Source organism: Callorhinchus milii, unplaced genomic scaffold (assembly GCF_018977255.1).
Source record: "Callorhinchus milii isolate IMCB2004 unplaced genomic scaffold, IMCB_Cmil_1.0 Scaffold5, whole genome shotgun sequence".
Classification (NCBI taxonomy): domain Eukaryota; kingdom Metazoa; phylum Chordata; class Chondrichthyes; order Chimaeriformes; family Callorhinchidae; genus Callorhinchus; species Callorhinchus milii.
In genome coordinates, this window is record NW_024704746.1 from 14,515,196 (window position 1) to 14,543,080 (window position 27,885).

Here is a 27,885-nt window from a genome sequence, read left to right on the forward strand (position 1 = left end):
CTCTTTGAAATCATAATATCTATACAACGCATTTCTGAAGCTCAAAGATTTGCCCTAAAAATCTGAGGAGGGTGCAGCCTGACTTAGTTGAATTATAAACAGAAATACTGACTTGCTGCTTAAATACCAGAGATTGCCACAAGAAGACCACTGCTTTTTTATTTCATACAATAATCTTATGACTAATTTTATTTATGTTAGAAATGTTATTTTGTGCCTTTCTGAAATCCCCCCAATTCTTTGGAGGAAAGAATGTCTAAGGAACTAAGTTATTTATTTTGGAGAGAATAGTCTGCAGGGACATAGTCCCAAACACACTAACAATCCCAGGACAAAGAAATCCCTGAGCAGGTAATGCCTTAAAACAAATCTAAAGGAACAGTTTTATTCAAGTTTTACATCTCCAAATACCTAAAGTCAGTATTAAACTTTTAAGATTTGTCTCTTCAATCCATGCATGATTAAGCTTCAATGTTATGAGCCTAGTATTCAGCTAATTTGATTTATGTTCATCCTGAACATAACGTCAGTATGATACGAATGGCCTGCAGTATTTCACAGCAGTGGAACAAATGCTTTCTCTAGCATATTGAGGAACAAATGGTGTTGCAGGTTATAATTCTGTTTTAAAATCCATTTGCATAACAACAAAGCAAAGGTGGTCTTATTTGATTGTCACATTGTACATTTAACACCCGAGGGCAGTTCTCAATTTGGCATCTTCTTAAACATATCCAAATGGGAAACCTGCACATTTACGTGGACTATTCTTTCTTTGCTATCTAACTATAATATGATTAAATATCTGATGATTTCATTATGACTCCAGCTCCTCCAGATTGCAATTGAACATTTGCATTTTCTTTTAACCTGCAAGAACTCCTAGGAGAGTGAATAGTTTAATACCAAAACATCAAGCACAATTAATAGTTCAATTTCCACCCCCTCCCCCTTTCACAGAAGGTAATTGTGAAAATCCATGAATATTGGATAGCTATGGAGGAGGCCGTAGTTTGAACTACGGCCTCCTCCATAGCTATATGTGCCCCACAAGGAACCATGACCCTTCCCATCCAGGATATTGATACCATATCCTTGACTGCCGCTAGAGCAGGGGTCTCCAACCGATCGATCGCTAAGTGACTTCTCGCGCATGTTCAGCAAAAACAAGGAGAGATATTTACTGCATTTTAAATAAATCACAGTTTAGAGTTTTATTTTCAGTTGCATGATGTACTTTGTGCATCTGGCTTCGTTTTCAATTGTGCTATATATATATATATATATATATATATACACTTGTGTCATTTCCTATTGCTCCTTCCTCTTGTCTTTTTGATCGTGCTCGACAGCGCCACCTAGTGGTGATCAAACAGTTGGAGACCCCTAGTTCTGAGAGGAACTCAACCCCCATCCAACAGTGAAGGGGTACAATGAGCATTAATGGTACAATAGAGAGACAGTATGAGTGACCGAGCATTCAAAGCTCAGCTTGTGTTAAAGCATATAACACAACACATACACTGCTGTTATTTCCTTTAATTAATCCTCCGCTCAGTTTTTTTAATATTAAGTTTTTATTGAATAGCAGAGAGGAGCTCTAGCCCATGATCCAGGATCTTCTATTGAAATTATTGTGGTAGTTCTAACCCACATAAATGATGCTTCATGCTGTCTAATTCTACTTGACATTTCCATACCATTTTTTTCCCCAATATCGTGCACTATTATTTTGATTGTATTTGAAAGAAATGCTCGTTTGAAGACACTAATTATTTTATTGGTGAAGCAACAGTCGACTTAAGCCATCTCCCGCTTACTTCCCCCTTGGCTTGTTGACCTTCAGAATGAATAAATAGAAATGAACTGTTTGACTGTGCCTTTCATTGCAAAGTTGTGCATAAGAGGGTAGTATTCCACTAAAATGTACATATTTCCATCATATTTAAATATTTATTGCAATAGATGAAAATTTTAATGCAGAACGGTTAGCGATGACTTTAACCATTTACACCTAAAATATATTTTCAATTGTATTGAAAATATTGTCTGCCAGGCAAATGGAAATTTCATTACTAAACCTTGTGGTCTTCCTATGATTTATTGCTTAATTATATTGCTACAATAATACGGTCTTATTGAGGTGGAATTGTTCCATAATGTGTTTTCGTTTCAGCAATCAGTTTGATGTAGAAATAATAGCACTACTGTTTAATATTTAAGCGGAACTGCCAACTGAAATTAGTAAACAAATTTGTGAGTCATGCCTTCGTACAAGAGCCAACATTGTACAACAGCAATCTTCATGGTTCTGGTCTGGGATGAGGAGCCATTACCTGTCCCACAAAACCATATTACCCTCTACTTCTCCCAGTCTATACACCCTCTCCATTCGAACTGGAGGATAGATATTCACAAATTGGTTAGACTTTTCTGAACTCCGCTAAAATGTTTAGACCTCATCTTGCCACCCTTCAGGTGCTAGCATTGTCGCTCAGCATTAGTTGACTGAATAAATTGGTGGTTCCCCATTCCTGTGCATCTGCAGTTGGACCCTTGAACAGGAAGTCATATGTGCAACCAAATTACAGCCACGCCTGTAACTACAACTGAATAGAAAAGAAAAGCAATTGGGGTAGAGTGATGCTGGAGGAGATAAGAATTTTTTTCCCACATTTAAACAATGCACTGTGAAAAAATGCAATGCTCTCCTACATATGGCAATATAAAGTAAAGCACTGCTTTATTACCAAATACTGTCATTCATTTTTTTCAATGAAGTGTAACTGACAATTATATATGCTGCTAAATTCAGAATATAGGAAAAGATTTGCATTGTTTTGCAGTAGTTATATTTGTTCAGTCTTTCTTTCCCACATTGCTTTTATGATTGTGTAGCTTGGATGATGAGTGCTCATCCTTGGCTTATCGCCAGTTGCACTGGGCATTCAAAGAATTAACACAGCTTGTTATTAAAAAAATGAGTATCCCACTCAGTAATCTACTCAGTATTCTGCTGACCTGTGCACAGTGTGGTGCAGCAGCTTTGAGGCAGCCCTATGATTTCAGTTTTGTTAACAGTAGGTGACTTACAAGCTAATTTCCCTGAGTATCCTGAGGGTCATTCACAACAATATTCGGACAATGTCCAAGGTAGTTTGCATTTGTGAGACTTTTAGTGAGAAAAGGCGATTAAATAGAAAAATATCTTAACCACTGAATATGTTATTCTACTCTGAATAATATTTAGAGGCTAAGAAATTATTCAAATTAATAATAGTAATATTTCTATAAATATTAAAATGAAGCTTGAATGTTTTTTTTCACACTTTTCTAATACTAAGGGTAAAATAACGCTGTATTTTGCTAAATGTTTTCTTATATAATACTAGACAAAAGTCAGCTAAAGTAATTATCTTCTGAGAAAACAAAGAAGCAAGAAAGAATTGTTATTCTTGAATTTTGGTTAATTTTATGCTTTGTTGATCACAAATAGCAGAATCGAGTTATAAACTTCTCTTTAGGTAAATAGCAGGGTTAAATTGCACTCGAAGCAATTAGCCTTGCATTCAAAGTCAAATGCAACATTTACACCTCATGACATAATTCTAAGAAAGCCTGAATGGCAAAAAGGTTTATGGCTTATGAAACCTATCTGCACCACAAACAATAAACTCCCAAATGTTAATCTAGCTTTATAGCACAATTACATCTATGCCCAATTTCATGTCACAGGTGCACAGCAATCATCTCAATTATCCTGATCCATAGAGTATTTGATCATTTGTGTTTATCCTGTTATGAACCAGTATTTTGCTTTCTGTTTTTTTCTATCAGTGTGCTTATCACCAAGAACATTTATTCTTGGTCTAACCACGGTACAATTCCGAAATGGCATCCAGTAAAGGATAAAAAATCACTAGAGCTGTAGAATGCTAAATTAGGATAGAAGCGTTAATCGGATATGATCGTAGGTATGCGCATGCGTGATAGGATGTATTTGATCTCATTGTAATAATTGGAACCGATTCATATTTAATATCAATGGTTTTCTTTTCTCTTCAGGGATCCCCTGGTGAGCGTGGCGCAGCTGGACCGGGCGGCCCGATCGGTTTACCAGGTCGTCCAGGCCCACAAGGTCCCCTTGGTCCTGCTGGCGAGAAGGGTGCCCCTGTAAGTACACGTCAGCGATTTGTAGCGTGTAACTATCAGTGTCACAGTTGGAAAAGATACTACTTACTTTCCCTTTATATATTAGTTCTTCATGGTTCAGCAGTGCCTCAAATGTGCGACGTTCTTAAACTCAGAAATATTTTCCCTTGTACAACATAGAAAATTAAACGTTTTATTTCCATGTTCCTTTGTACCTGAAGTTTTGAGGCATTTTTTCAACCCTTGGTAATTGGCAGATGGAGAAGGTACTTCTTGTGGAAAAATATTTCTGAAATCGCAGGAATATTTCCGATGTCTCAGCTTTTTTTTTGCAATATTGACTAGGGAATCTCGCATCCAAACACGTGCAATTGCTTCCTGAACCATTATCCACAGCTTTGCCCCTTTTACCTCTGTGACCTGCTAATCCCTTAGCAACCTCTCCACTCAGCCCGCTCCAGCCTTCTCCGCGTTCCCCGCCCTGCCCTCTCCACTGTTGGCGGTCGAGTCTTCAGCCTCTTTGCCTTTGGAACTTCACCCAACATTCCTTTCATATAGCTCCCTCTCTTTACTCCTTCAAGGCACATATCAAGACCCTCCTCTTCGATCAAACCTTCGGCCAACCTCCTACCCTCCCTGCCCTCCATCCTCCCTCACCCTGTCCCCCCCACCCCCAAGTCCAAATCCCTGTCTATTCAGTGCCAGCTGAGGACACTGAATTTGTTTCACACTTGTGTCCCAATCTGACTTGTTCTTAATCAAACCTTACAGGGTGAGAAAGGTCCACAAGGCCCAGCTGGTCGAGATGGAGTGCAGGGACCAGTAGGTTTACCAGGTCCTGCAGGTCCCCAAGGCCCACCCGGAGAAGACGGTGACAAGGTGAATTCATGCTTTTATTTATGCCACAATTTCTGTATAAAATATCAAACAGAGGACATTTTTTTCTGCTAAACAACTCAGTGAAATGCACACTTTTACAGACAATAAGGTGTTGTGATGTAATCATTTTCCAATGTACCATCAATATCAAAGGCTCTCATATTTGAAGTGGAGAAATAGATTTGCAACGATGCCTAGCATGAATTGGGAGCATTCCAAAAAGATTAAAATATATATTTCTTTTTTAAAAAAAGATAAACAATTGAATATGCAAAGAACACAGGGAATTCCCTAACAAGTGATGTGTTCAGTTGTATGCAGTACCAGGGCATAAAATGGTGAGAAAGGTGGTGCTAACGTTTGGAATTTGTAGCATGTTGCACTGAAAGTGAAACAAGTTTTTGTATTGAAAAAATGCTGGGCAAAGAAACAAATACATTTTATAGGAAGCTTCCCTGCCCTCTGTTAGATAATGACCTCCAATGCCCAAGCACGCTGTTTTATTTATGATTTTTGTTTCTACCAGAATTTTGTGGAATGTACATGAGTAAGAAGAGTATATACAGGAAAGCGTATACAATATTCAGTTACTAGAGAATGTGCAGCCAAGTGCTTCTTTCTGGAATAATTCTCATAACTTGAAGGGTAGAGCTACAAGGATTGACTACAAGAAAGATCTGAGAAAGTTTCTCTCTGAGAACATTTGATAAATGGTGCTAGGCACATAGAGCAAGAAAACTTCAAAGAATTACAAAATGGAATTGGACAAGTTCCTGTCATCTTAAAGCATTGAAGGTTATTGGATTTAAAGAATGGTATATATGAAAGGGATCGTCTGGGAATTGTATAAGTGGAATGGATGGATGAATAGGATTCTCCTGTCTAAAATTATTACATTGTTTGTATTGAAGGCCTTAGAAGAGTTAGGGAAATGCAACTTTTCTACTCAAGGACTTGAGTTGTATGCAAGTAGGGTTCCTACATTTGCAATCTGGCATTTATGATGACGCACAATTGTTTGTCACGTGATTTCTGACTCGGCGCGCAGATGCTATTTGGTTTCTTAATTGGGTCTTCTTTACATAATCACTCAGTTAACTTTCTTTCATGCAGCTTAATAAATTCACAACCATTGAGTCATAAATACAACCCAATCGCAATTCCATTACCTTAAATCCTCACCTCTTCAATAATAGTTTTTATTTAAGGAGCTCAAATTGAATTGAATTGCTGAACACTTGCTTAAATACTTGCTGTAATTTGGTCTCACTCTTCACTGTATCAGAGATGATACTATACAATGGATGTCTCTTTAGAGGACTTTACACAGTCTAAAAACTTGGAAGATCAATAATTCATTATCTTGTTTTCAATGGGTTCAGGATATCTCTTAATTTTAGAAATATTGATATTCTCAACTACTTAATCCCCAAACAATAAATTCAATTCTAGCTTTGTTTTGGAATAATAGGAATGCTTTCCTCCCACCAGCACCTACAAGAACCAATATTTAAGATGACAAATCTCTGAAGGGAGGTTGGTATTTATTAAGGACTGGGGTTGCGCAAGTTTTATTATCTTTCTATAGTGGCACCTGAAGTTTGAAACAGCAAGCAAGGTTTGCTGTTGTCTATCTCCGTAGAAGTGATACAATTTCTGTGCTTTGGTTTGGATTTGGCCTTTCAACTTGTAGTTGGTGCTATCCAAACTTTTAAAGAACAAGAGGGTAACTTTTTCAGATTCGAAATTCAATCAAGCAATAGCCTTCCGTCATGTCAGAAACAGGTGCATCCTCTGGACCATCAACTGAACACAATTCTGAAACAATGCCAAAAGCTCAAGACTGCAAATATTTTCATGCAGTGCAACAATGCTAGAAATGTTTGTGAGATGGAGTGTTTCTTTCACCTTTTGTCCTTTTTTTATAAACAGGAAATGATTCACTTTATAGATCAATGTACCTTGCAGATTCAGTCTTGTAATTTCTTCATGTGATAAATTATTTACTTTAGTCGGGCTTTTGGAGAGTTAGTGAGTGCCATTCCTTTCCTTGGGGAGAGGAAGAGTTAACCAATGTCTGTGGCAGATGCATCAAATAGTCTGTGAGCCTCTTCCATTGGGAAATGGTATGTGTGTGAATTGGCAGAAGAGAAATATAGGAAGAAAATCAACCTATTGCAGAGCCAGTCAGTATTAGCTTTCTATTGTATATACATCTGATCCGATTGACAATACTCAACACTGCAATGAAAGACCAAACACAAATGTGGAATATAATTTACACTCAACACATTGGTATATGTTGTTCTTAAAATGGTATTGAAATCCATCATAATATTTTTTTAAATCCAGATTTCAGTAGAAAATACATTGTTTTATGAGGATTTACAATTAATTCCATTTATTTGATTCTTTCAATTATTAGAGAAGGTCTGTCAAAATAAATTGCTGCATTGTTTAGAATTGTAGCACTGTAGCATTTTAGAACTAAATTGAAATATAATGGTTTTGCAACATGTACCATTTAATCCAGATCTGCTTGATTCTTAATGCACCTCCATTCTGAAGTTGGTTTTATCTATTTTAGCAATGCCGTCCACGGTTTAGGAATTAATATCTCAATTTGTGCTTCGATAGTTTATGGCATTGCTTGATGCTTAAACTTTTGTCAGATTCAGAACAGTTACATGTATAAAAGTATAAAAGGCTGTAGAATATCAGCAGGCACATTATTGTCTGGTGGAAGCTGAAGGGAACACAATTTCCTGCATTTAAAACTCAGCACAAAAGATATCAGACAGGTCATACTTCTCAACAGTGCGTACCTGTCAATACTGGATTTAATCTCAAACCAAGATGAACAATCAATACAAGATACGCATTGTAGGACCTTACAATTGAAACAGCATAAAAGGCACAGCACAATGATACCATAAAGTGCAATTGAAGGTACTTGCACATTGACAACCGTTAAAGATAGAAGTAATAATTGCTGAATGGGAAAAAAAGTTTAATAACTATTTTTATTTTCACGCAGGGTGAGATTGGTGAACCAGGTCAAAAGGGTGGCAAAGGCAGTAAGGGTGAACAAGTAAGTAATCCTGCATACGTTAATTGACACTTCTGTTATGCCAGTCATTAACTGAGGTACCTGAGCACTGCTGAACATGCAGTCACTCTTTTGTTAGCATAGACTCTTTAAAGTTCCTTGGAAAAGGTAAAGCATTTCTAATGCACAGCCTGTCTTTCCACTTTACCTATGCTACATTTGATTTTATATATGCAGTTCTACCATTTTGTTTGCATTACACCAATTAGTAACTTAGTAATGGGCACAGACTTGAAAAGGATTTTGAATTCCCTGCAGAATGAAATGGTAGTCATAGTTACAGTGGGTGCATTTAAAAGAGTGATTTGGGGTCTCATTTCTGCTCTAATTTTCCCTTGATTTCTATTTGTATTGCAAGTATTTCTGATCTGACTTTTAGTTTCATGTTTCTAGGGTCCTCCAGGACCACATGGCCTGCAAGGTCCCATTGGTCAGCCTGGTCCTGCTGTAAGTAATTTTACTTATAATTTATGAGTACATATTGAATAAAGAGAAGCAATGGGTCAGTGTGCTGTCACATAATATTATGCTTACATTCGAAGGCATTTGGAGAGAAATCAATACAGGATATTGAAAAGCTGCAGAGATTTTGCTGGCAAAATGAAAGTTGTCTGATAATATTTGGACTGAGATTCATCTATAAGATTAAGAATTGTGAAGTAGTCCTTGGATAGCTGGCTGCAATAATAAATGAAATGGGTAAATTAAATTTACTATTCAAACTTGCTGGATTGTTCTCAAAATTCCAGCATCAACAGCCATGACTAATTACTTGGTTATGGGAAGTGATTCTTGTTGTATGCCAGCAATTTATTCCAGGGCACATCAGAAGGCTAGAAAAATGGCAATTTTTCTAGTTGATTAAAAGCAACTTTTCGCTACCCTTCCTACTTGCCCTGGAATAAACAAACACAATGCTCTTTTGCAACTAGGGCTAACGCATAACAGAAATCATCCCATTATTAATTTCCATTGGATATGTGTCTGGAATTATTATTTGGAAGCATGTCTCCAAATGGAAATATTTTGCTGAAGCTTTGTACTCTTGTATTTGTAAATACATACCATCAGTTACCATCTTGTCTCAAGTTTCACACTGCTATTAAAAAATATTCATGAACTGGTTATAATTTTCTATTTAGAGGATTTTACTGATGTTAACTGTATTAACATAATTTTGATACTGTTTATTAAGTATGTTGTAAATTAGTTCTCAAAGTGTTATTGAGTGGCACTTTAAATTGGAATAGTACCAAAGAGTACTTAAAATGAAACATTGCACTTCTAATTTTTCTCAACAAAGGTCTTAAATAATTGAACACAAAATACTACATTGACTGGGGATTACGGATATAAAAGCTTTCCTCATAATTAAGCATTTAGTAGATCGAGGTTGATAGGCTCAAGCGGAATTTTGAGTTGGACAGTTGGATTGTGTTACCTCCATTGCTGATAACTCATTAACAAAGACCCCGTGGCTGCTACACCTATTGAAAATGGAAGAAGGAAGACGTACAACATATTTCTTGAGCAGCCCTTTTATTTTCAAACAGACCAATCATTAGTTCCTTTGGCATTAAACAGGGATGAGAAAGACGTCAACATTGGACTTTCCTATTTTAGATGCCATCTAACTTTGTTAATTTATTCCCCTCCTCCTCCTTCAATTTCTTTTCTCCCTCTCCCTCTCTTTCCCCCTTCGCCCTGACCAGAAAGTGGGGTATCTTTCTCCAGCTAACGCCTTACACTCCAGTGTCTTACCCAAGTTGCTGGTCTTCATATGTCAACTATTTATCCAGGCTGAGTGTGTCTCCAGCCAATGCTCGCAATGTACACTTTTGTGAAGGTCACAGTCATCTGGATGAGCTTTCTTTGTTCTATTCCTTCCTCCAGCCTTAGTTGGGGAAGGTAGTGGATCACACAGTTTTAGAGACTCAAATGTTCGCTCGGTCTTAGCATGTAAGACCATTTTGAAAGCCATTTCTCTTCAGTTTTTTTAAAAAAAGGCCTCCAAATTAGATTTTCAAAACATTTCCAAAATTCTGCCCCATCTTTCTTTTTATAAAAAACAATAATGCTTCTACAGTCTTAAGAATAGGTGCACTTTTGGGCCTCTGAAGTTAGCTGTCACCTTTGAACGTGGTTCAGTGCCCAATGTAACAGGAGCATTTTGTATTTGGGAAAATAGTTTGCTTGAGGTTCGAGGTCTAAATGTGCACTGAGGCTAGTAATTTCTCTTGTAAGAACAGTCAATCAGTAGGAGCTGCAAACAGTCAATTAGCAGAAAAAAAAATACCACAAATTCATTCCCTCCAGAAATAAAACTAGGCTTTCAATACCAAGATCTGATCTCTGAGTTCAGTGGTGCACTTTGATAGAGAAATGTTAACAGTCTGCCACTCAATTGCTTGAAAACAACCATCACTCAGTTCCCCAAAGCATCAATAGACGACACTGTGTGATGGATAGAGGCAGCTCTCTCTCTCTGAAGCCTGGTGCTGTAGCAGTACACCTGGGCCTCTGTTATACGTTCTGCCCAAATTGCATTTTCAGCACAAGTGCATGACTGAATTATATTGTAATTCCCACATCAGGTTTAAATGCTGCAGGAACATATCCTTGCATTTATTCCCATTGCCACTACCCACCTGGGATTCGAAAGTATAGTTTGTACAAGCCGTATGTGTCAAGCCTGCTGACTTTGGGGGGCAAATAATTGTAAAACATTATAGTGACCCCAATCTCGGAGATGCTATAGGGAGACTTTAAAAGAAAACTAAATCATTTCCTTGGTCTCTGTTCATTCAGAAGAATGGACATGTTTATTTTTTTTGCTGCTTGCAGCATTTTTATATTTTGTCAGTTTAGGGAAACCACAATTGGCACTTTTGTGAATATCTCCAGTTAAATGCTTTACATCATTTAAAGTGGAAGATGCACTGAATCCAGTTTGCAAACATCACAAACTAGACCCCAGTCTATTCCAGTATATTGTGCTGAATGTCAGATATTAGTCATCAGGATCTTTGCTATTTATTGTTCACACCTCTTGCATTTTCCTCTTCCCTCCCTTTCTCACCCTGCACTACAAAGCACTCTAGCTACGTGTGAATGAGTTGACCAGTTTCCAAGTTTCTGCTAACTCTGCTTTGTAACCAGCCTTGCAGAGGTGTGTGAAGGCAGCCTGAGACACTTTGCCCTCTAATTTTCAAATTATCTTCAAAGAGGAAGCCTCCCTGACATCCAGAGCAAAACCTTGGCAGATGCGAGTCACTATAATGCCAGTTTAGAAATGTCTTGCTTTGCAGATTTAATTCCCCACCCCCCCACCACCACCAGCTTGGGCTCCAAGTCAGTTGTCTGAAGTGCCTTGAGACATCCTACCAGTGTGAAAGGTGCAATATAAATGTTAATTGCTGTCGGGTGTTCCTCTCTAACCTTTCACTTTACCATTGACTTTGCACTTATTTCCAGTCGAAAGTGCTTTGCCCTCACTTGCAGCTTCATATATTTAACCAACCGGCTGAATGCGCCATCTTGCGATTAGCATGGAAAATATTAAAAGTCATTAGTTACTGTGATGATCTTTAACGCACATATGTGCAGAGCAGTTAAATTACATAACAATTTTATGCAATTCAGCTGACAAATCTGTGTCCCTGGCATTTCAGTTCTTCTTCACCTGAACTCAAATCTACCTTACTCGCTCAACCTCAAACATCAGAAAATAATAAGTTAAATATAGTAGGAGACGTGGAGACGATAGAGATAGTTTCTGGACAGCCAGATCAGAGCATATAAAGCAAAACCATGGTGCATAAACAAACAAAAGTACAAAGGTTACTAAAGGGACTCAACAATCAAAATAATCACTTGAAAGAAGACAGATAACGTTAATGTGGTTAGTCACATGAATAATTCTTATGCATTCTCTCTTTATTCTATTCCAGTTGTGACTGCCAAAAATACAGTACAGTGATTCCAGTACAAGCTGATGATATCAGGCAGAAAAGCTGCCTCCAATAATTAGTCTTGTGTTATATTGAATTTGCACTGGGGCAATATTAAATCTGCATACAGAGCTTGCCCTTAACATTTAATGTCTTTTGGACAACACATTGAATGTACGGAAGTCGCTTGCATCATGATTCTATTTTTACAGATACAAAGAGCCGGTTTCTTTCCTTGTCGGTTATTTTTCATGGATAAAAATTCTCACTGACTGTCAGAGGCTCTGATAGTGATGACAATTGACACTGTTTGACAGTGCTTGCTATTTTAGCTCTGGCGTTAGTCATGGAAGTACACCTGCTATCACTAATGGGAACATTAGTTGCAGTATATATGTAGCAAAATAGGAGGGTGTGCCATTCAACTGGCAACAAGCACTTAGATTAAACTGAGGTTTTGGATCGGAAATTGTTTTAAAGTTTATATGTAACCGAAAGCTCAGGAGCAAAATGTTCTGGTGCAACCTGTCAACACCATCTCTGTACAGCATTTGGCATTAAGAGATGCTATTAAGCGTAAGAAGAAAAGGTCAACCAGCAAAGCCGTTACATTTTCCATCTGCTCGTACAGTGTGCCCTTCCCCAAACCAAATTGGGCTATCATTTTGATTCATGAAGTAGCATTTCCAGATGTAAATCCATCCAGAATACTGCTTTCAGCACAGTGCATGCCTCTCCTACATGGTAAACTCAGAGGCTTAGTTATTTTCTGGGTTATTTCTGATTACTCTTGCCCCTGGAAAGTCCACAAAAAATATTGTCATTCAGTTACAGCTTGAATCCAAAGATACATGATCTGACAGAAGAATCCATTATAATAGATGAGTTACATTATAACTAGAATTAGCAGCAGATCAAGAATAAAAGGAGGAAAACATTTTTAATGTTATATAACTCTGGTGTTGAACATTTATACTACAGATTTGCTTCATATTGACCTGGCTGCAGGTTTGCTGGACTCTGGCCATCGACTTGAGCATTGAAACAGCTGCACGTGCACAGACTCGGTTGTTGCAGTAATATATCTATTCAGAAATGATTAGCACACTGATTAACGAGGCCAGAAGAACATAGCAGCTTTGCACTGCTGGAGGTCACAACTGTAACCCATTGCCCTACCACACTTACTTCACCCTGGAAACCAACGGAAGATTCACCAGAGCAAGAATAGCTCTTCATTTATATTACAACCGTACACAGATCAATATTAATTCCAGGGTTGCAATATCGAATAGCCACGAAAATGAATGAGAGGATTGTTTTGCCAATAGGTGACGTTGAGTGCTAAACAATTGCTGACAATAAAGACGTCAAACGTGTAGATAACTAATCACATTGACAGTATTGGGTTCAACAGTTATTGAACATGTGTAAAATATATGTCACTTTAAAATGACTAGCTTTCTTTCAATATAAAAATGTCATTAACGTCTCGTGTGAGGGCAAGATGATAAAGTGAAAGAGATACTATTAATTGTATCACAGAGAACAGGTAGGATTAGATTGAGTTTCTTAAAGGAGCTGTTGGAAAAGTGGGATAATGAGCAATAGATTGAATGACCTCAGATGTTCAGGAATGACTGATTGTGTTCATGTCAAAAATTGGCAGCTGGCACATTGTGTTTCAAGTACTTTACATCTCTTGTCAAGCAGGAACTATTTCTCTTGCTAGATTTAGCACAATGAGCCTGTTATTATTTAATAATGATTGATTTATTTATTAGTGTGATGTTGATTCTGGGCACATTCTCTGAATTAGCAGGAAGGAGATGCATGAAAAGAAAGAAAATTAATTGATTTTTCACTTGCAGGGAGGTGATGGAGAGCCAGGCCCAAGAGGTCAGCAGGGAATGTTCGGGCAGAAAGGTGATGAAGGTCCTCGTGGCTTCCCAGGTCCTCCTGGTCCAATTGGTCTTCAGGTAAGTCCGTTTTTCCAGCAGTCAAGACTTTAACACTCTGACCTTGTAGCCGAGTAGAATATGCAGCTAAATGATCACATAGTGAGCTGCTAAGTGCTTCATTTCCAACAGTCACACAGCACAGCATTGATTGTGTAACTTGATTTTAGCATTTTTAACTTCCAATAAATTTGTGAGAACGGTTGTGTATTTTTTTTGCTTTGCATGATCAGTGAACATCCTTCAGTAATTATAAATGCACTCCACCTTTTTACAGACTAATTAAGCCACAGTAACATTCATCAAAATCTACATTACACCCGTATTAACATACACTCTTCTTCACATTACATTGCTTGTACTTGTGAGAAATTGCATTTTAATGATGCATTTTTACAGCAAGGAGAAATCATTTTTAAATGTCATTAATTTCAGGTGGCTTTGTTAAAAGGCATTGACCGTAGCTCAATACTATTCAGTTATATAAGGAATCAAGCTTAGACCAGAGTTTGCTGATCTCTCAGCCTCTACAGTTTGAAGCCTCTTCAACATAGGTTAAGTAACGTAGATTTCCGTGATCCTTAAAACTACACCTCTTATTAAATCTACATTCTTCTCCCGCACCTATTATTCTCACTATAAAATGCAGTATACAATAGTAATTATGTCATAGTACTGTGGTAATAGTTTTACCAACAGTAGCAAATATCAGAGAAGACGTTCAGCTATTAGAATTGAAATCATACTAACTAACCATAAAGTTCAGAATAGAACATTTGCACCCCAAAGAGCTATTAAATGATCATTCACTGTAATATTATCCATGGGACATTTCAAAAAAAAATCATTATGATGAACACTTTAAATTGTTAATCATTTGCCTTTTTATCCAGAGTTATTTTTTAAATTTTTCCCTGTTATCCCTTGGGCTCTGATAGTGTAGAATACATTGAACAAACCTTGTCTTGGCTTTGTCAGATCTCTTTTAAAATAAGATTTTTTTTCAGTTTAATTGCTTTAATAGTTACCATCTTTTCTAACACATAATTAGACTTCAAAAATCAGAGATGGTCTTTCAAACTTCAAAAGAATTGGAGTGACAAAAAGATTAGACCTGCCCCATAACAAATTTTTGCCCCCTTTTATTCTGCCAGAATGATTCAATGCAGATTTATGCATGTCACATCCAAATCTCTGTTACCAGGGTTGAGGAGAGCTCAGAATATAAGAAATTAATGTAGATGCAGAACTGTGCTACTCAATGCTAAATGTTCATTATTATTTTACTGTTATTAAAAAAATAGGTCTAACTGGCTCATCAATAAAGTTGGAAATCTTATCAGTCATGAAATGGACCACCCAAGAATTTTGAAACGCACTTTTTTTTAACTTTAAAAAAATCTCTGATTTTAGATGGAGTGCACCTCATCCCACCTTAGAGATGGGATGGTTTTAGGAGCAGGATATTAAATCCAGTTGCTGCCCAACATAATTGATTTTTACTGTACTTTTTAGCATTGATTCGATGCAGTTTTCAAACCATCGGATGCTGAAGCTAGCGCTATAGCTTCATTTATTTCCATCAATATGCATTTATTTTTCCCTTAAAATTGCTCATTAGATAAGATGGGAGTAAATTCAAAAATTCCCCCAAAAATCTTTTCAAAAAAAGTGCAAATAAGATTTTGAGAGGAAATGTCTGCAGGTCATTTATTGCCTTTTTGTAGAGCTGAAGTGAAGCAAATATTCAAAGCATTTATTGTAAAGCAACTATGAAACCAATAGCAATTACTGAAGTTTCAAGTTGTTACTTTTAATCCTTTGTAATCCATATCCCTATTTCTTCCTTTATTATTTTGCCAAAGATAATTATCAGGCCTTGGATGTAATCCTTACCTCTCTGCAGTTACATTAGTAATAGAATTTGTTTCGCAAATGGCCAATGTTGTTAGCAACGTTTGCACGCAAGGGACAAATTTGTTCATTTGCAATTCTTGTTCTCGAATAGAGAACCAGGTATTTATTAAATGTCCAGCAGAAAATTGATAGCAGTGTCTTAAATGGAGGAAAAGACATTCAGCCTAATTGTACACAAGTGCAGTGTCGTAATGTTTATCTCTTCTAATCAATTTGCTGTTCAATGTGCGTAAATCTAAGCATGGAGCTTTTAGGAAACACATTACATTCTTTAACAGTTTGGTGCTAACACTAATGTTGTCTATAAAGGGTAGACCACCAGAAGGGAATGGGAAAATGAGGGCTGGGAGTTCCAAAGTTTTGGCGTGTAGTGGCTAAAAGCATGGCTGCTGTTGGTGGAGCTGAGAGGATGAGGGACAAGCATGAGGCCTGAGCCAGCTGAGGGGAGGCAGCGGGTGGTGGAGTAGGGAGTAAGCATGTCAGAAAGGTAGTGAAGTGCCAGGGGATGAACGGATTGGTAGACGAGTTTGAAGATCTTGAAGTTGTGGTTAATTATTATTTGCTTTTTCTCCCCCAATCATTATAGGGTCTGCCTGGACCACCTGGTGAAAAGGGAGAAACTGGTGATGTCGGACCAATGGTATGTTCACTGATTGTTAGACACTGGAACAATTCAGTTATTCTTGCCTTAAACTGCCTGTACTCCAAAGAAAGATGGAACTTGAATTTGTTCACATGGACGAACAAGTCCATTTCTGTAGGTTCTGGCATAGAATTTACAGGCTGGAAGTAAACCAGATGATATCACATGATTTAAGGTCCAAGGACCTTGGGGGTCATCAGCATATATGTATATATGTATGTATATGTATATATGTGTGTATATATGTAAATATGTAAATATGTATGTATATACGTATGTATATATACATACACTCCATCCCGTGGTACCTCCACCTCGCCCCCTCCCTTGCCACTTTCAAGACCCATCTCAAGACACTCCTCTTCGACCGTGCTTTCGACTGCTAGAGTGGCATAGGAAAAAAGTTAATCTTGTAAGTTTACAAAACCCGTGACCCATGAGCCGGAAGAGTTGCCAAGTTACTTCTTTCTGTGCCTCTGGTTTGTTGCCCCCAAACCCTCCCACAACCACTCAAAACTGTTTCTTCCCCCTCAAAACATTATAAATAACGTTTATTAATTGCTTTTAAACAGGGTCCGCCTGGTCCACCAGGTCCAAGAGGTCCTCAGGGTCCCAGTGGATCTGATGTAAGTAAGAAAACGCACAAAAACCTTTTTCCTGACTTTCAAATGAATGTCACTTGCACGAGTTTTGTCTCTCATTCTCATCATCCCTCAATTTCTTTCTAGGGAGCACAAGGTCCATCTGGTGCAATCGGCTCTCCTGGTGGTGTTGGTGAAAAGGTAGGAATATTAATAAGAAAATGTCCCAAGGAGCGTTCTGTATCCTAGTGCATGTTCAACCGTTCTTCAATGTGGAGTTCTTTTCATTCTTATTTTAGAAAGATATCAGAACTCTCCCTTGCGTGCACACACCCAAGGAATGAGTTGGGAAAGTTAACAATTTTGGTTATCTTGCCTATGAGAGGGGTTGTTGAAATATATTTTGATCAGACTAGATGAGGCCTTAACTCTATCAGTGCCACACAGTGTTGGTAAAACAGACTGTTTGAACTTATGATTTCTTCCATCCTTTATTGTTCATTAAACAAAAATTCTCAAAACCAGCTGGTAGCACCTTTGCCTTGTTGTTAGAAGGTTGTTGGGTTCAAGCTCCACATCGGGACTTTGAGTTCATAGTCTCGGTTGACCCTCCAGTGGGGTGCTGGGGAAGCACGACATTGTCAGATGACATTAACACTTGTCTGTTCAGGTGAACATTAAGGATTCCACGGTACTATTCGAAAAGTGACTTTACGGATCATCTCCCTAGTAAAGTGGTACAACTCAAAGTGGAAATAAGTTGGTTGAGCAGTTCACCGCTCTTTATGATGTGGCTATTGTATATATGGGGTGGGGGGGTGAGGAAATTTAAGTGTTGTTTTCAACAATCTCTCTTTGCTTCTAGGGTGAGACAGGTGAAGCTGGTGACCCTGGCCCTCCAGGAGAACAAGGTTCTCGTGTAAGTTATTCTACGTCACTGAACAAATACTTAGCCGAAATTTCTGCAACACAACACTTCTCAAATAGAGTACATACCATTTCCTAATTCTTGACATTTACTGAGGATGCGTGGTGTCAATTACATTTTAAGACCCCCCCGTAACCCCCACCCCCCCCACTCCACCAATTTAATTAATCATGAGGTTTGGTCTTGCAGTGAATGCTCCTGACACACATACAAAATAAATGACATTACCCTGGGCATTTGCCTTTCCGAGAGCAATGCACGTTTTGATCAGCTTCACTTAAAATTAACAGAACAAATAAAGAGCGCAGCAAATCTCATTTATTCCTCACCTCAAAATGGCAGCAAACATGTGCTGGCGGCTCTGAAAGGTAAATTGAAGCTGCTGGATAATCAGTGCAATCGAGCAAGTAATTAAAATGGGATAATTTTGAGGAGATTGCCTTGTACAGTTGTAAGAGATTTCAATTGGTTTGTGGCGGCTGGATTTGAAAAGGTCAGAGTAATAGGTCACCTTGCATTTTAATTATTTAAACAAATATCTGAATCCTATCAGGCGTTCCACTTGATTGGCATTTGAGCAGATATTCCAATCATCGCAAATATGCGAGAATTCACAAAGGTCAAATGATACTTCCAAATTCAGGCACCTTGCCTTGCGATTGAAAAGGCGTGAGGGGAATGTGAAGTGACTTCATATATATCATGTGTAATAGTTATCACATTGACCGTAAATACAATCTAAAAGAGTCAACATAAATCAAGAAATATGCAATCAAGAAGAAACTAAAAACATGGACTTACCTAGACTTGCGCGAATGTTCGGGAGTGGGGGGGTGGGTTTCTTGATGGCCCCACAGGCCACTTTTGGCAAGCAGGCCACAGGTTAGCCACCACTGCTTTACACAAACAGTTGCAAATATGTAGACAGAGAAGACAGATAATGCCAATAATTTTAAGAGGGAGGTGAATAGATTTTTGGTGAGGGAAGGGTTTGAAGGGTGTAAGAACTAGAATTTATTACCATGATCTTCATTGAGTTTGATGGCAATTGTCTATGTTGCCATGATAAAATTTGTAGCAATTTAGAAATTCCAGGTTGGAATTAATTGCCAAATCACTTGCAGACAGCTAACCTTTTAATACAGAAATAATACTAATAATCCTTGCATTTGATTTAGCACCTCATCACATCTTTGAGACATCTCAAAGCACTTCACAGAATATACTGTAAAGTGAATTGACTGTATATTTTATTAAGCTCGTAGACTGAAGGCAGTATATAACATTCCAGTTTATATTGAAGATCTTGCAATTAAGCACTGTCACTTTTGCAGTGTAACTGCCTATTTGGTACTGAACCCATTATTTGGTCTCTGCAGTTAGGCCAGTGCTTTTACCCACAGGGCATGAGAGTAGCCCGGAATGATGGCATTTTGTAAGTGTTTAAACAGCGTGAAAAAATATAATTACAATTCTTTGAATAATTTATGAAAAAAGCAAAGTAGATGGTTTATAAATTACACCTCTGACTGCTAGTCATTTAAGAATATGCCCAGTAAAGCACTAAATCGCATCTTGGAAAGTTGTCCTAGTTCAATTATTTATAGCAGAAATTAATCAAGCTGACACAGTTTTGTTGCGCAAGGTTTCAGATCAGCTGTTCACTTATTGAATGTGCTAACATGTTCTATTACATACCTGTTCAGGGCCCTAAAGGTGATCGAGGAGACAAGGGTGAGGCTGGTCCACCTGGTGCTGCTGGCCCTGCAGGTGCTAAGGGTCCCCCAGGCGATGATGGTCCCAAAGGCAACCCCGTAAGTTTGTCTGCTTGCCTCAACATCTTGCACACCTCAAGAGACATTTGTTTTTCTAGGGACCTAGAAAAATGGGAACAGGAAACAACCCATTGAGCCTGTTACATCAGTTTATTAGATATGGTCAGATGTTTTAATCCTAGTCCCTTTTGCCATACATTTTAATAGCTCAACTACCCAAGTTATTTTCCAAACTCTCTTTTGAACAACTCCTATCAATTCTGCCTCCGAAGCTTTCTGGTGTAGAGCGTTCTGCTTCTTCATAATCCTCTGTGTGAATAAATGCTTCCTGACTTCATTTCTAACTGTCTTAGTTCTGATGTTAACCTTACACCTCTGCACTGGAAGCTCTCAACGAATTGAAGTCCTAACCTGTGGAGGTTTCATAAATAGGTTTGACTGTCATAGCTGCAACCAATGTACTTCGGATGAAATTTTCCAGGTCAAAGTGTTGCTTCTTGCACATTTTTAATGAATTGTGTTTTCCTCCATAAGTTAACAGGGAACTTGTTTGGTAAAGCTTGCCCATCCATCTTAGTCCCTAAGTATTACCTTAGAACCTCAGTGACACAGGGACCCTTTGATGGATTATATTAAATCTGATAAGTGACTTGCTCTCGCCAGACTTGGCTGGCTTTGAGAGATGGATTGTCTGACCACTATCTATCTGTCTGCCCATTTACTACACACACAGGCACTTTAAATTGGGATATATCACAGTTTTGTAAAAATACGGACTTTCTTGTATCCCATTCAGAATTAAAAATGCACTTTACTGCTACACGTTGCTGTATTCTGCAATGTGTTCTACTGCTCTGTGATTTTAAAATTCACTAATTTCCTTGTACCTGATTTTATTGTTTGAATTTACCTTGCAGTACACAAATCAAGACTTGTTTGCAGTTATATCGGCATTTTGATTTCTGAATCACGTCAATGAATGATCTCCTCAATTGCATTTGTAGGGATTGTTCATAAGCAGTTCTGTCACATTGATTGACTGTGCTATTTAACAGATGGAATAGTTGTCGGCCTTGAATGGTTTGTGACACTGTTGCATAATCTGCTTTGATCATGCAGAAGAACACTGAGTTAGAGATAAAACACACAACATTAACAGCTATGATGAAAAGTCACTCATCACACAAACTGGCATGTTGCAATGAGGCTCAAATGCACAATTATGTCGATATCAGAGGAATAGTCATGTACCTTTCCACAGGGATATGGATGAAAGAAATTATTGGCTTTATTTACATTCAATTCAAAATCCACATCCATGTTAGTAGAGATATCCAGTTGGCTGGGAGCTGGTGTAAAACTCTCATCAGATAAATGCATAGTTTCACTCAGATGCCAAACATTTTGTTGTTCTGGTCACAAAATGAGTGTTGTGAAATTGGAGAAAAATAAATACATGGAGTGCAGTATGTGTTATTCACAAACCAGATGCTTTGTGTTCATTTCAATTCATGATTTTGAGAGAATTTTTCTTAAAAAAGCTAAGTATCAGATTTTGAAAATCTGATTTTTTAAAAATCTTCAATATTGTGAATTGAAGTTACTCCATGGCAAAAGTATGGCTGGAACTCATGTCTTGATTTCTAATTCTATTCCGAATTGTATAAGCACTTTATGACTGACTATGCAGAAAAGACATGTATTGGATAAGGCAGGATAGGTCAAAACTCCACAGTTCCATTGAATCATATTTTCATGTTTTTGCAGGCTTCAAAATGTATGAAAGTATAAGGCAACATCAAAGGCATTTTTTGTGTATTCTGGACATTATGCATAATTTCAGTTAGAGAAATTGATCAGCGCAGTCATACTGTTGCATCCGGTCTTCAAGAAAGATGAGTTTGTGTTCAAGCCTTGAATCACTATATTCAATGGGAAATGGATAATGTACACTGCTCTTAATTTTCATCGAACGTTGCACTCGCTGGTATACCTGTAACAAAGAGGACAATTAATGCCGTAAACTGCATGGAAAATTCACTCTTCATTTGTTATTTTATACAGAACATAATTTATGTGTCGGAAGGTTTAAGTGAGTTTAACATGCCTATCGGTAATGTATCATTGAAAGCAAGTAATAACATACAAGCCAGATAGATTGAAAAAAAAAGCTCCCAAGAAGCATACCAGGTTGACTAGTTAATGATTTTGCGCAGTAGATCCCTGCTGAGTCAATTAATTCAAATGCTTTTTTTTCTAGGGTCCAGTTGGTTTCCCTGGTGACCCTGGTCCTCCCGGTGAACCTGGTGCTGCTGTAAGTGAACGTATTTCTACAGTCAATATTAATCCTTCAACTCTGAGTCATACTAGGTGCTCATGATAATCTGTACAAGTCGCTCAACATATTATTAAACAGAAAGTCTTTGTAAAATAACAAAGCTAGAAAAGATAAACACCTACAGCAAACAGTATGTGAAAATTAACAATTCATCATTGCCTCTGATATACATTGCTTTTCTGTTTAACGCATAGATATTTTTTACGCAAGAAATGTCAAATTAGTAGTTGTATATAAAATAAATGCTTCATTTCAGTTGGAATAATGCAAGTGTTTCAATGTATTACACGGAAATTGAGTGTGCCATTATTGTTTTTCTAATCGAGGGTGTGGATGGAACCAGTGGCGAGAAAGGAGAAGATGGAGAGTCTGGTCAGCCCGTAAGTCCTTTGTTATTTTCCTTCCTAGCGAGTTGAAACGAGAATGCTATTCGTATTGCTTTGAGAATGATAAACATTTGTTTATGTAATACAATCCGATATTTAGTAACTGTAAATACCTGAGATTGTATCCAATGTAAATCTTTAAATTGAATAAATGACCCTGTTGACACTTATTGTCACATACTCAAGAGCAATGTTAATTAAACACCGGGGTCTATTTTTGACCAGATTTATTCATTTAGATTCCCAAATCCCAAATGGGGAATCCTGCTGATGACTGGAAATTAATGATTAATAATATGAAAACAATTATTGATTGTATTCATTCACATCTAATTAAGTCACACAGGTTCACTCAGTTCAAAGGTGTTCACCCTAATTTTGAATTTATGCTTCAAAATGTTAGGCTGGGAAGTTGCCAGGATTTTGCCAGCGATTCACCATTAAACACTGGAGTCTCGCTCCTGCAACCACCTGGAGTATATTTCCAGTGATGGGCATTGCACATGGGTTGCTCAATTATTGCCTGCTGTCAGCGGTGGAGTCTGACACTGAGCCAGGGGGAAGATGACCGCATGCAAGATCAAATAGGAAAGTCTTCAGGTGGGATTTGAAAGTGGGGAGCGAGGGGGCAAGGCAGAGGGATTGAGGGAGAGAGTTCCTGAGTTTCCAGGACGTAGTGGCTGAAGGCACGGCCAATGATGGTGGAGGGACAAGGGACAAACAGGAGGTCGGAGCCATCCGAGAGGAGGCAGCAGGTGATGGAGTGGGGAGCTGTCTCTGTGCTGTGGGCAGGGCGAAATCTGCACTGGAGCTGTTCAAGTAGGGAGTGGAGGGAAAGATGTGAGCGAAGTTGGTTTGCATCGATGCGTTCCAAAACTTTGGCCAAGTAAGGCAGGTTTGAGATCAGTCTAAAGTTTGTGAGGTTGGATGGAACGAGGGTAGATTTTTTAAGTAGATGTGTGATGACAGCGGTTTTGAGGAAGTGTGGGACAGAGCCTGAGGAGAGGAACTGCTTGAGTCAGCCAGCAGTGGGCAGAGGAGGGAGAGTTGAGTGACCAGAAGCTGGGTGGGAAGAGGATTGAGGCAACAGGTAGTGGGCTTCATTTGGATGATGGTGGGGGGAAAGGGAGGAGGGAGAGATGGGGGCAAAGGAGTGTAGGGTGGAGGACATGGGAGTAGAGGGTGATGAAGATGGTTTTGTAATCCAGATCCTTAAAATGTTTGCTATCAGCTACTGTGTGTGAAGAAATGTTTTATCCAGAGGATAACTCAGCAGTGACAACCAGTTAATGATGTTTGAAAAGCCCCAAAACTTACAAGCATCGTGCAAATTAAATAAAATCTAGAACTCCTGAGTTATAGGGAGTAGATGACCCCTGGATTCATATCTGAGACGTTCAATTTGTTCGTGAATGTTTGTTCCTTACTTTTCCACAGTTGAGTGACAGCTTACACATTCATATAATAAATTCTGTTTTCCTTGTGTGGAGCTATTGTTTCACTTACCTATTAATATATATTGTGCTTCGCACATTTATTTGGAATCATAATATTGTAGGTGCACCGAAGGAATCAAGACAGAATATCAAAAAAAAATCTTTTTTAAAAAAAACTTTCCAACTTTTAGGGTCCTCCTGGGCCATCTGGAGAAGCTGGACCTCCTGGGCCTCCTGGCAAGAGGGTAAGAGTTTTTGTGTGATTTACGTCCTCTTTTATCATGTTTTATTCAGTCTGTTCATTTTTACTACATGCATGATTCCCATATTGGCATAAAGAATAAGTAATGTTCCAGTTCTGAAGAGTGAGGGATAATAAATGATCAGCATGAAAACCTCCTGGTAAGTTTTGCCTCCAAAATGCACAATCGTTACAGTGTAGAAAGGAAACTCAGGTCAATAATTTTGGATGTGTCAAGACAGTAGAACATGAGAAGATAGGTTTAGAATTATAAAGAGCCCCTTCAGGACAGATACCAGGGCATTTTTTCTTCACACAGAGAGTAATCAGTGACTAGAACAGGTTGCCAGTAAAAGTGGTAGAGGCCAGGACACTAGCTAGATTCATTTAAAAATCTGCTTGATGCTGTGATGGGAGGATGGTAGAGTGGGTGTTCTGGAGGGTTGAGATCAGATGAGCCAAAGGTCTTCTTTATCCAGAGCAAACTTGTGATCTGTCACTCCTCTAAACCAATTTGACCTGCTCATTCCCAACCCCCACTCCTCCCCTCTCTACTTTCCTCCCAGCCCACGCATGACCTATATACTTGTTCTTCATATAGAGATAATTAATGTTCTCTATTCTTCATTACTCACAGAGGAAACAGTCATTTGGTAAAGCTTCTTGCTGCTAGGTTGGCAAAAATAATACGTATTACATTGATTTCATGCAACATGAAGGGGAAACAATGCAGCTAAGTCGCTGTATAAATAGGATAGTGACTTACACAAATGCTGTTCTTAGATAAATAAAATGCTTTTGAAGTTATTCCACCATAATAACGATTCAACAAACCATAAGAGAATTAAATTATGGTATAAAGAAGGATATAGACAAGACTCCTGTTCATTAGTATTCATCCTGCTGTTCACCATAATAGTTTTTTTTCTGCCTTATTGACTCTACATTTGTTGATCAATGACCATGCACCATGTCTACTTAAGATAGTAACACAAGAAATGGGATTTAAAAAGTTCAATAGACAGAAGCTGATTATTGTTTCTGTGATGATGAAAAACAACCTAGGAAATAAGATATGCATTCTCTGCAAACAAAGCTTTATATTGGCTCACTGACTTGAGGATTTGTGTTAATTGTAATGTCACACACTTTAAGAATAAATGCTAGATTAATATGTTATAGCAATGGATTAAGCAGTTTCATTGCTAATCCCATCCAGAAACTCTTAAGTCTTTCATTGAATTTTATGCACACATGTTCAATAACTAAGATGGTAAACACAAAAACGTTGTGCCATGCCATTACTAATCAATCTCCAATTTAGATTTTTCAATGAACTATTTATTTTCTGCCAAGATGTGCAGAGGCAGTAATCCTTGCAAGATATGTACAAATCCCGAAACAATGAAAATTCTTTACATTATTTTGAACATGTACCTACTGATCTTCCAGATTTAGTGTCCTTATCATTTATTCACAGTTCAGTAATCTAAAGCCAAGAACATTTTGGTCACCCTTCTCTGAATCCTTTTGTACTGATTTAATGCAACATATATTGACCTTACAATGCACATAAGTACAATGGCCATAGGTGGATACATCATCTCATTTGTAATCCCAGGAATATTTTTGTATTTTTATATATTTCTCTCTATTCCTGCTAAGATTGACTCCACTCAAATGACAGCTCTTAATCAACATGCATTAGAAAATAGTAGAAAGTTCAATGACATCAGATTGAAGTATTCTACTGTGATCTTCTTTCAATGCAAGTGGAAGCCATTGACATTATAACTCCTTATATGAAAACTAAATAGTTTTTTACACAGCAATCTTTGCATTAGGGTTCACTTTAATGATAGTGAAACAAAATGCTCTTGGTAATTAGGAATATTAAAAGGGAGGTTGAGAAAGGGGATTTACAAAGCTTTAATTGATTCTTGGCATAGATAAGATAATTGTCCCATTATAGCATTATTTTGTCCCATTATTTTTCACAAATAGAAGTAAAGTATTAACAAGAATAGCTGACAATTCCCTGTTTCACCTATGTATAGAAAGCTTTTTGATAAAGGATGGAGAAAGTTTTCAAACTGAATATAAATCTAAGTGTTTATGGTGATGGCCTATAACGCTATCCGGTCACACAATTTCTTCAAAGTAGAAAATAAAGTGAAGCTATCATTTCTGGGACAAGCAAACAACACAACATATTTGAAGGTTATCGTTAGAACTACTTATAAAATACCATATGACAGCATAGAGTGTTGCAAGCAATAAATTATTTCTGTACTTTGTAAGAATTCAGTTATTTCTGAGCTTGATTATTTTTAAATCATTGCAAGAATAATAAAGAAAATAAATATCAGACTTCAGCAGCTCTATGGTACATATTGGATTAGAGAATAATGTATTTCAGTAAGTTGGAATGAATTATAGATACGTTTGTGTTCTTGAGCTGGCTTAGAGCCAGACTATGTATACAAGCTAAAACTCAACAAAAGTCCCCAGGGCCATCTGTAATTCATCTCTTCATTGTCAGTCAGTCTACTTTACTACAACATACTCTAAGTTTCGTTTTTCCATTGTGAAAAATACCATTGCTGTGATATTATTCCCAAATGGTAAGGCCATTGGTTAGGAGAATAGGCATGTAATGTCCAATGCCAGGTATCAGATAATACAGAAAAATAATCTGTGTTTCAAAGGTTGGGTAAAAGTACTGATTATAATGATGTACATTATATTACAAGAATTTAACATATATTTATTCAATAATAAATTGCAGCTAGATGCAGCTCTGATAACGGATACAAATTTACATTTGCATAGCATTTTTCACCATTGGAATGTCCTCCCGAAGCATAACAGCAGCAACAAAATTTACATTTGTATAGCGCCTTTCACGTTAGGAGGACATCCCAAGGCACTGTAAAAGTTCTGGCTTGTCACGTGAGGGGGAGTTAGGAGGGGAAATTCACGCTTGTGTATTTTTGACAATTTGCATAAATCCAACTGGCCCCTTCCCTCCCCCGTATGCTAACTAGATTCCGTATTGCCTCCTCACAGAGATCATCAAATAAAAGTACCATCTCCACAACCCATCAACAAAGCTGCAAATACCACAGCTTTATGGTGTTTAAAATGAAATAATGGGGTTTAAAATTTTCCATTAATTTTACAACCGGGGAAAAAATGGAATACGCCATGCATAAAACAGTGAGCGACAATAAAAGTATCTCCATTTTCCTCATAAGTACTCCTGCAGATGGTAGTACCCATGCAGACAAATGGCAAAGGAGTTGAATTTTAAGATCATAAATATCACAATGTGACCTTGTAAATAAATATTACCTTTAAATACCTTATGAAGGATTTCCTCAGTGGCTCAGTGAGTCGCTTAGTTAAACAGACAATTTATACTTTTGTAACCAGCTGTAGATTTCTGGAACTCTTAGAGCATATTTCCAAGCTGTTGGGCTTTCAAGCAATTAAATATAAATAAGGCAGTGAGAATGCATCTCACTTATTTTCAAATTAATACATTTTTAATTCCTAATTATCAAACCTAGTGCTCAGTAGAGCTTTAGAG

At 37.7% G+C, this 27,885-nt stretch overlaps 1 protein-coding gene across 2 annotated transcripts in view; it reads left to right on the forward strand.

The window, feature by feature from the left end:
* col11a1a (collagen, type XI, alpha 1a) overlaps window positions 1-27,885 on the forward strand; it is a 144,430-nt gene that overhangs the window by 100,832 nt on the left and 15,713 nt on the right. For both annotated transcript variants that reach the window (XM_007887285.2, XM_007887286.2), the window contains 13 exons: window positions 4,066-4,173; window positions 4,924-5,031; window positions 8,069-8,122; window positions 8,534-8,587; window positions 13,962-14,069; window positions 16,552-16,605; window positions 17,181-17,234; window positions 17,337-17,390; window positions 18,055-18,108; window positions 19,824-19,931; window positions 22,153-22,206; window positions 22,557-22,610; window positions 24,244-24,297. In XM_007887285.2, coding sequence (XP_007885476.2) covers window positions 4,066-4,173; window positions 4,924-5,031; window positions 8,069-8,122; window positions 8,534-8,587; window positions 13,962-14,069; window positions 16,552-16,605; window positions 17,181-17,234; window positions 17,337-17,390; window positions 18,055-18,108; window positions 19,824-19,931; window positions 22,153-22,206; window positions 22,557-22,610; window positions 24,244-24,297 — 918 coding nt within the window. The remainder of the gene's footprint in view (window positions 1-4,065; window positions 4,174-4,923; window positions 5,032-8,068; window positions 8,123-8,533; window positions 8,588-13,961; window positions 14,070-16,551; window positions 16,606-17,180; window positions 17,235-17,336; window positions 17,391-18,054; window positions 18,109-19,823; window positions 19,932-22,152; window positions 22,207-22,556; window positions 22,611-24,243; window positions 24,298-27,885) is intronic.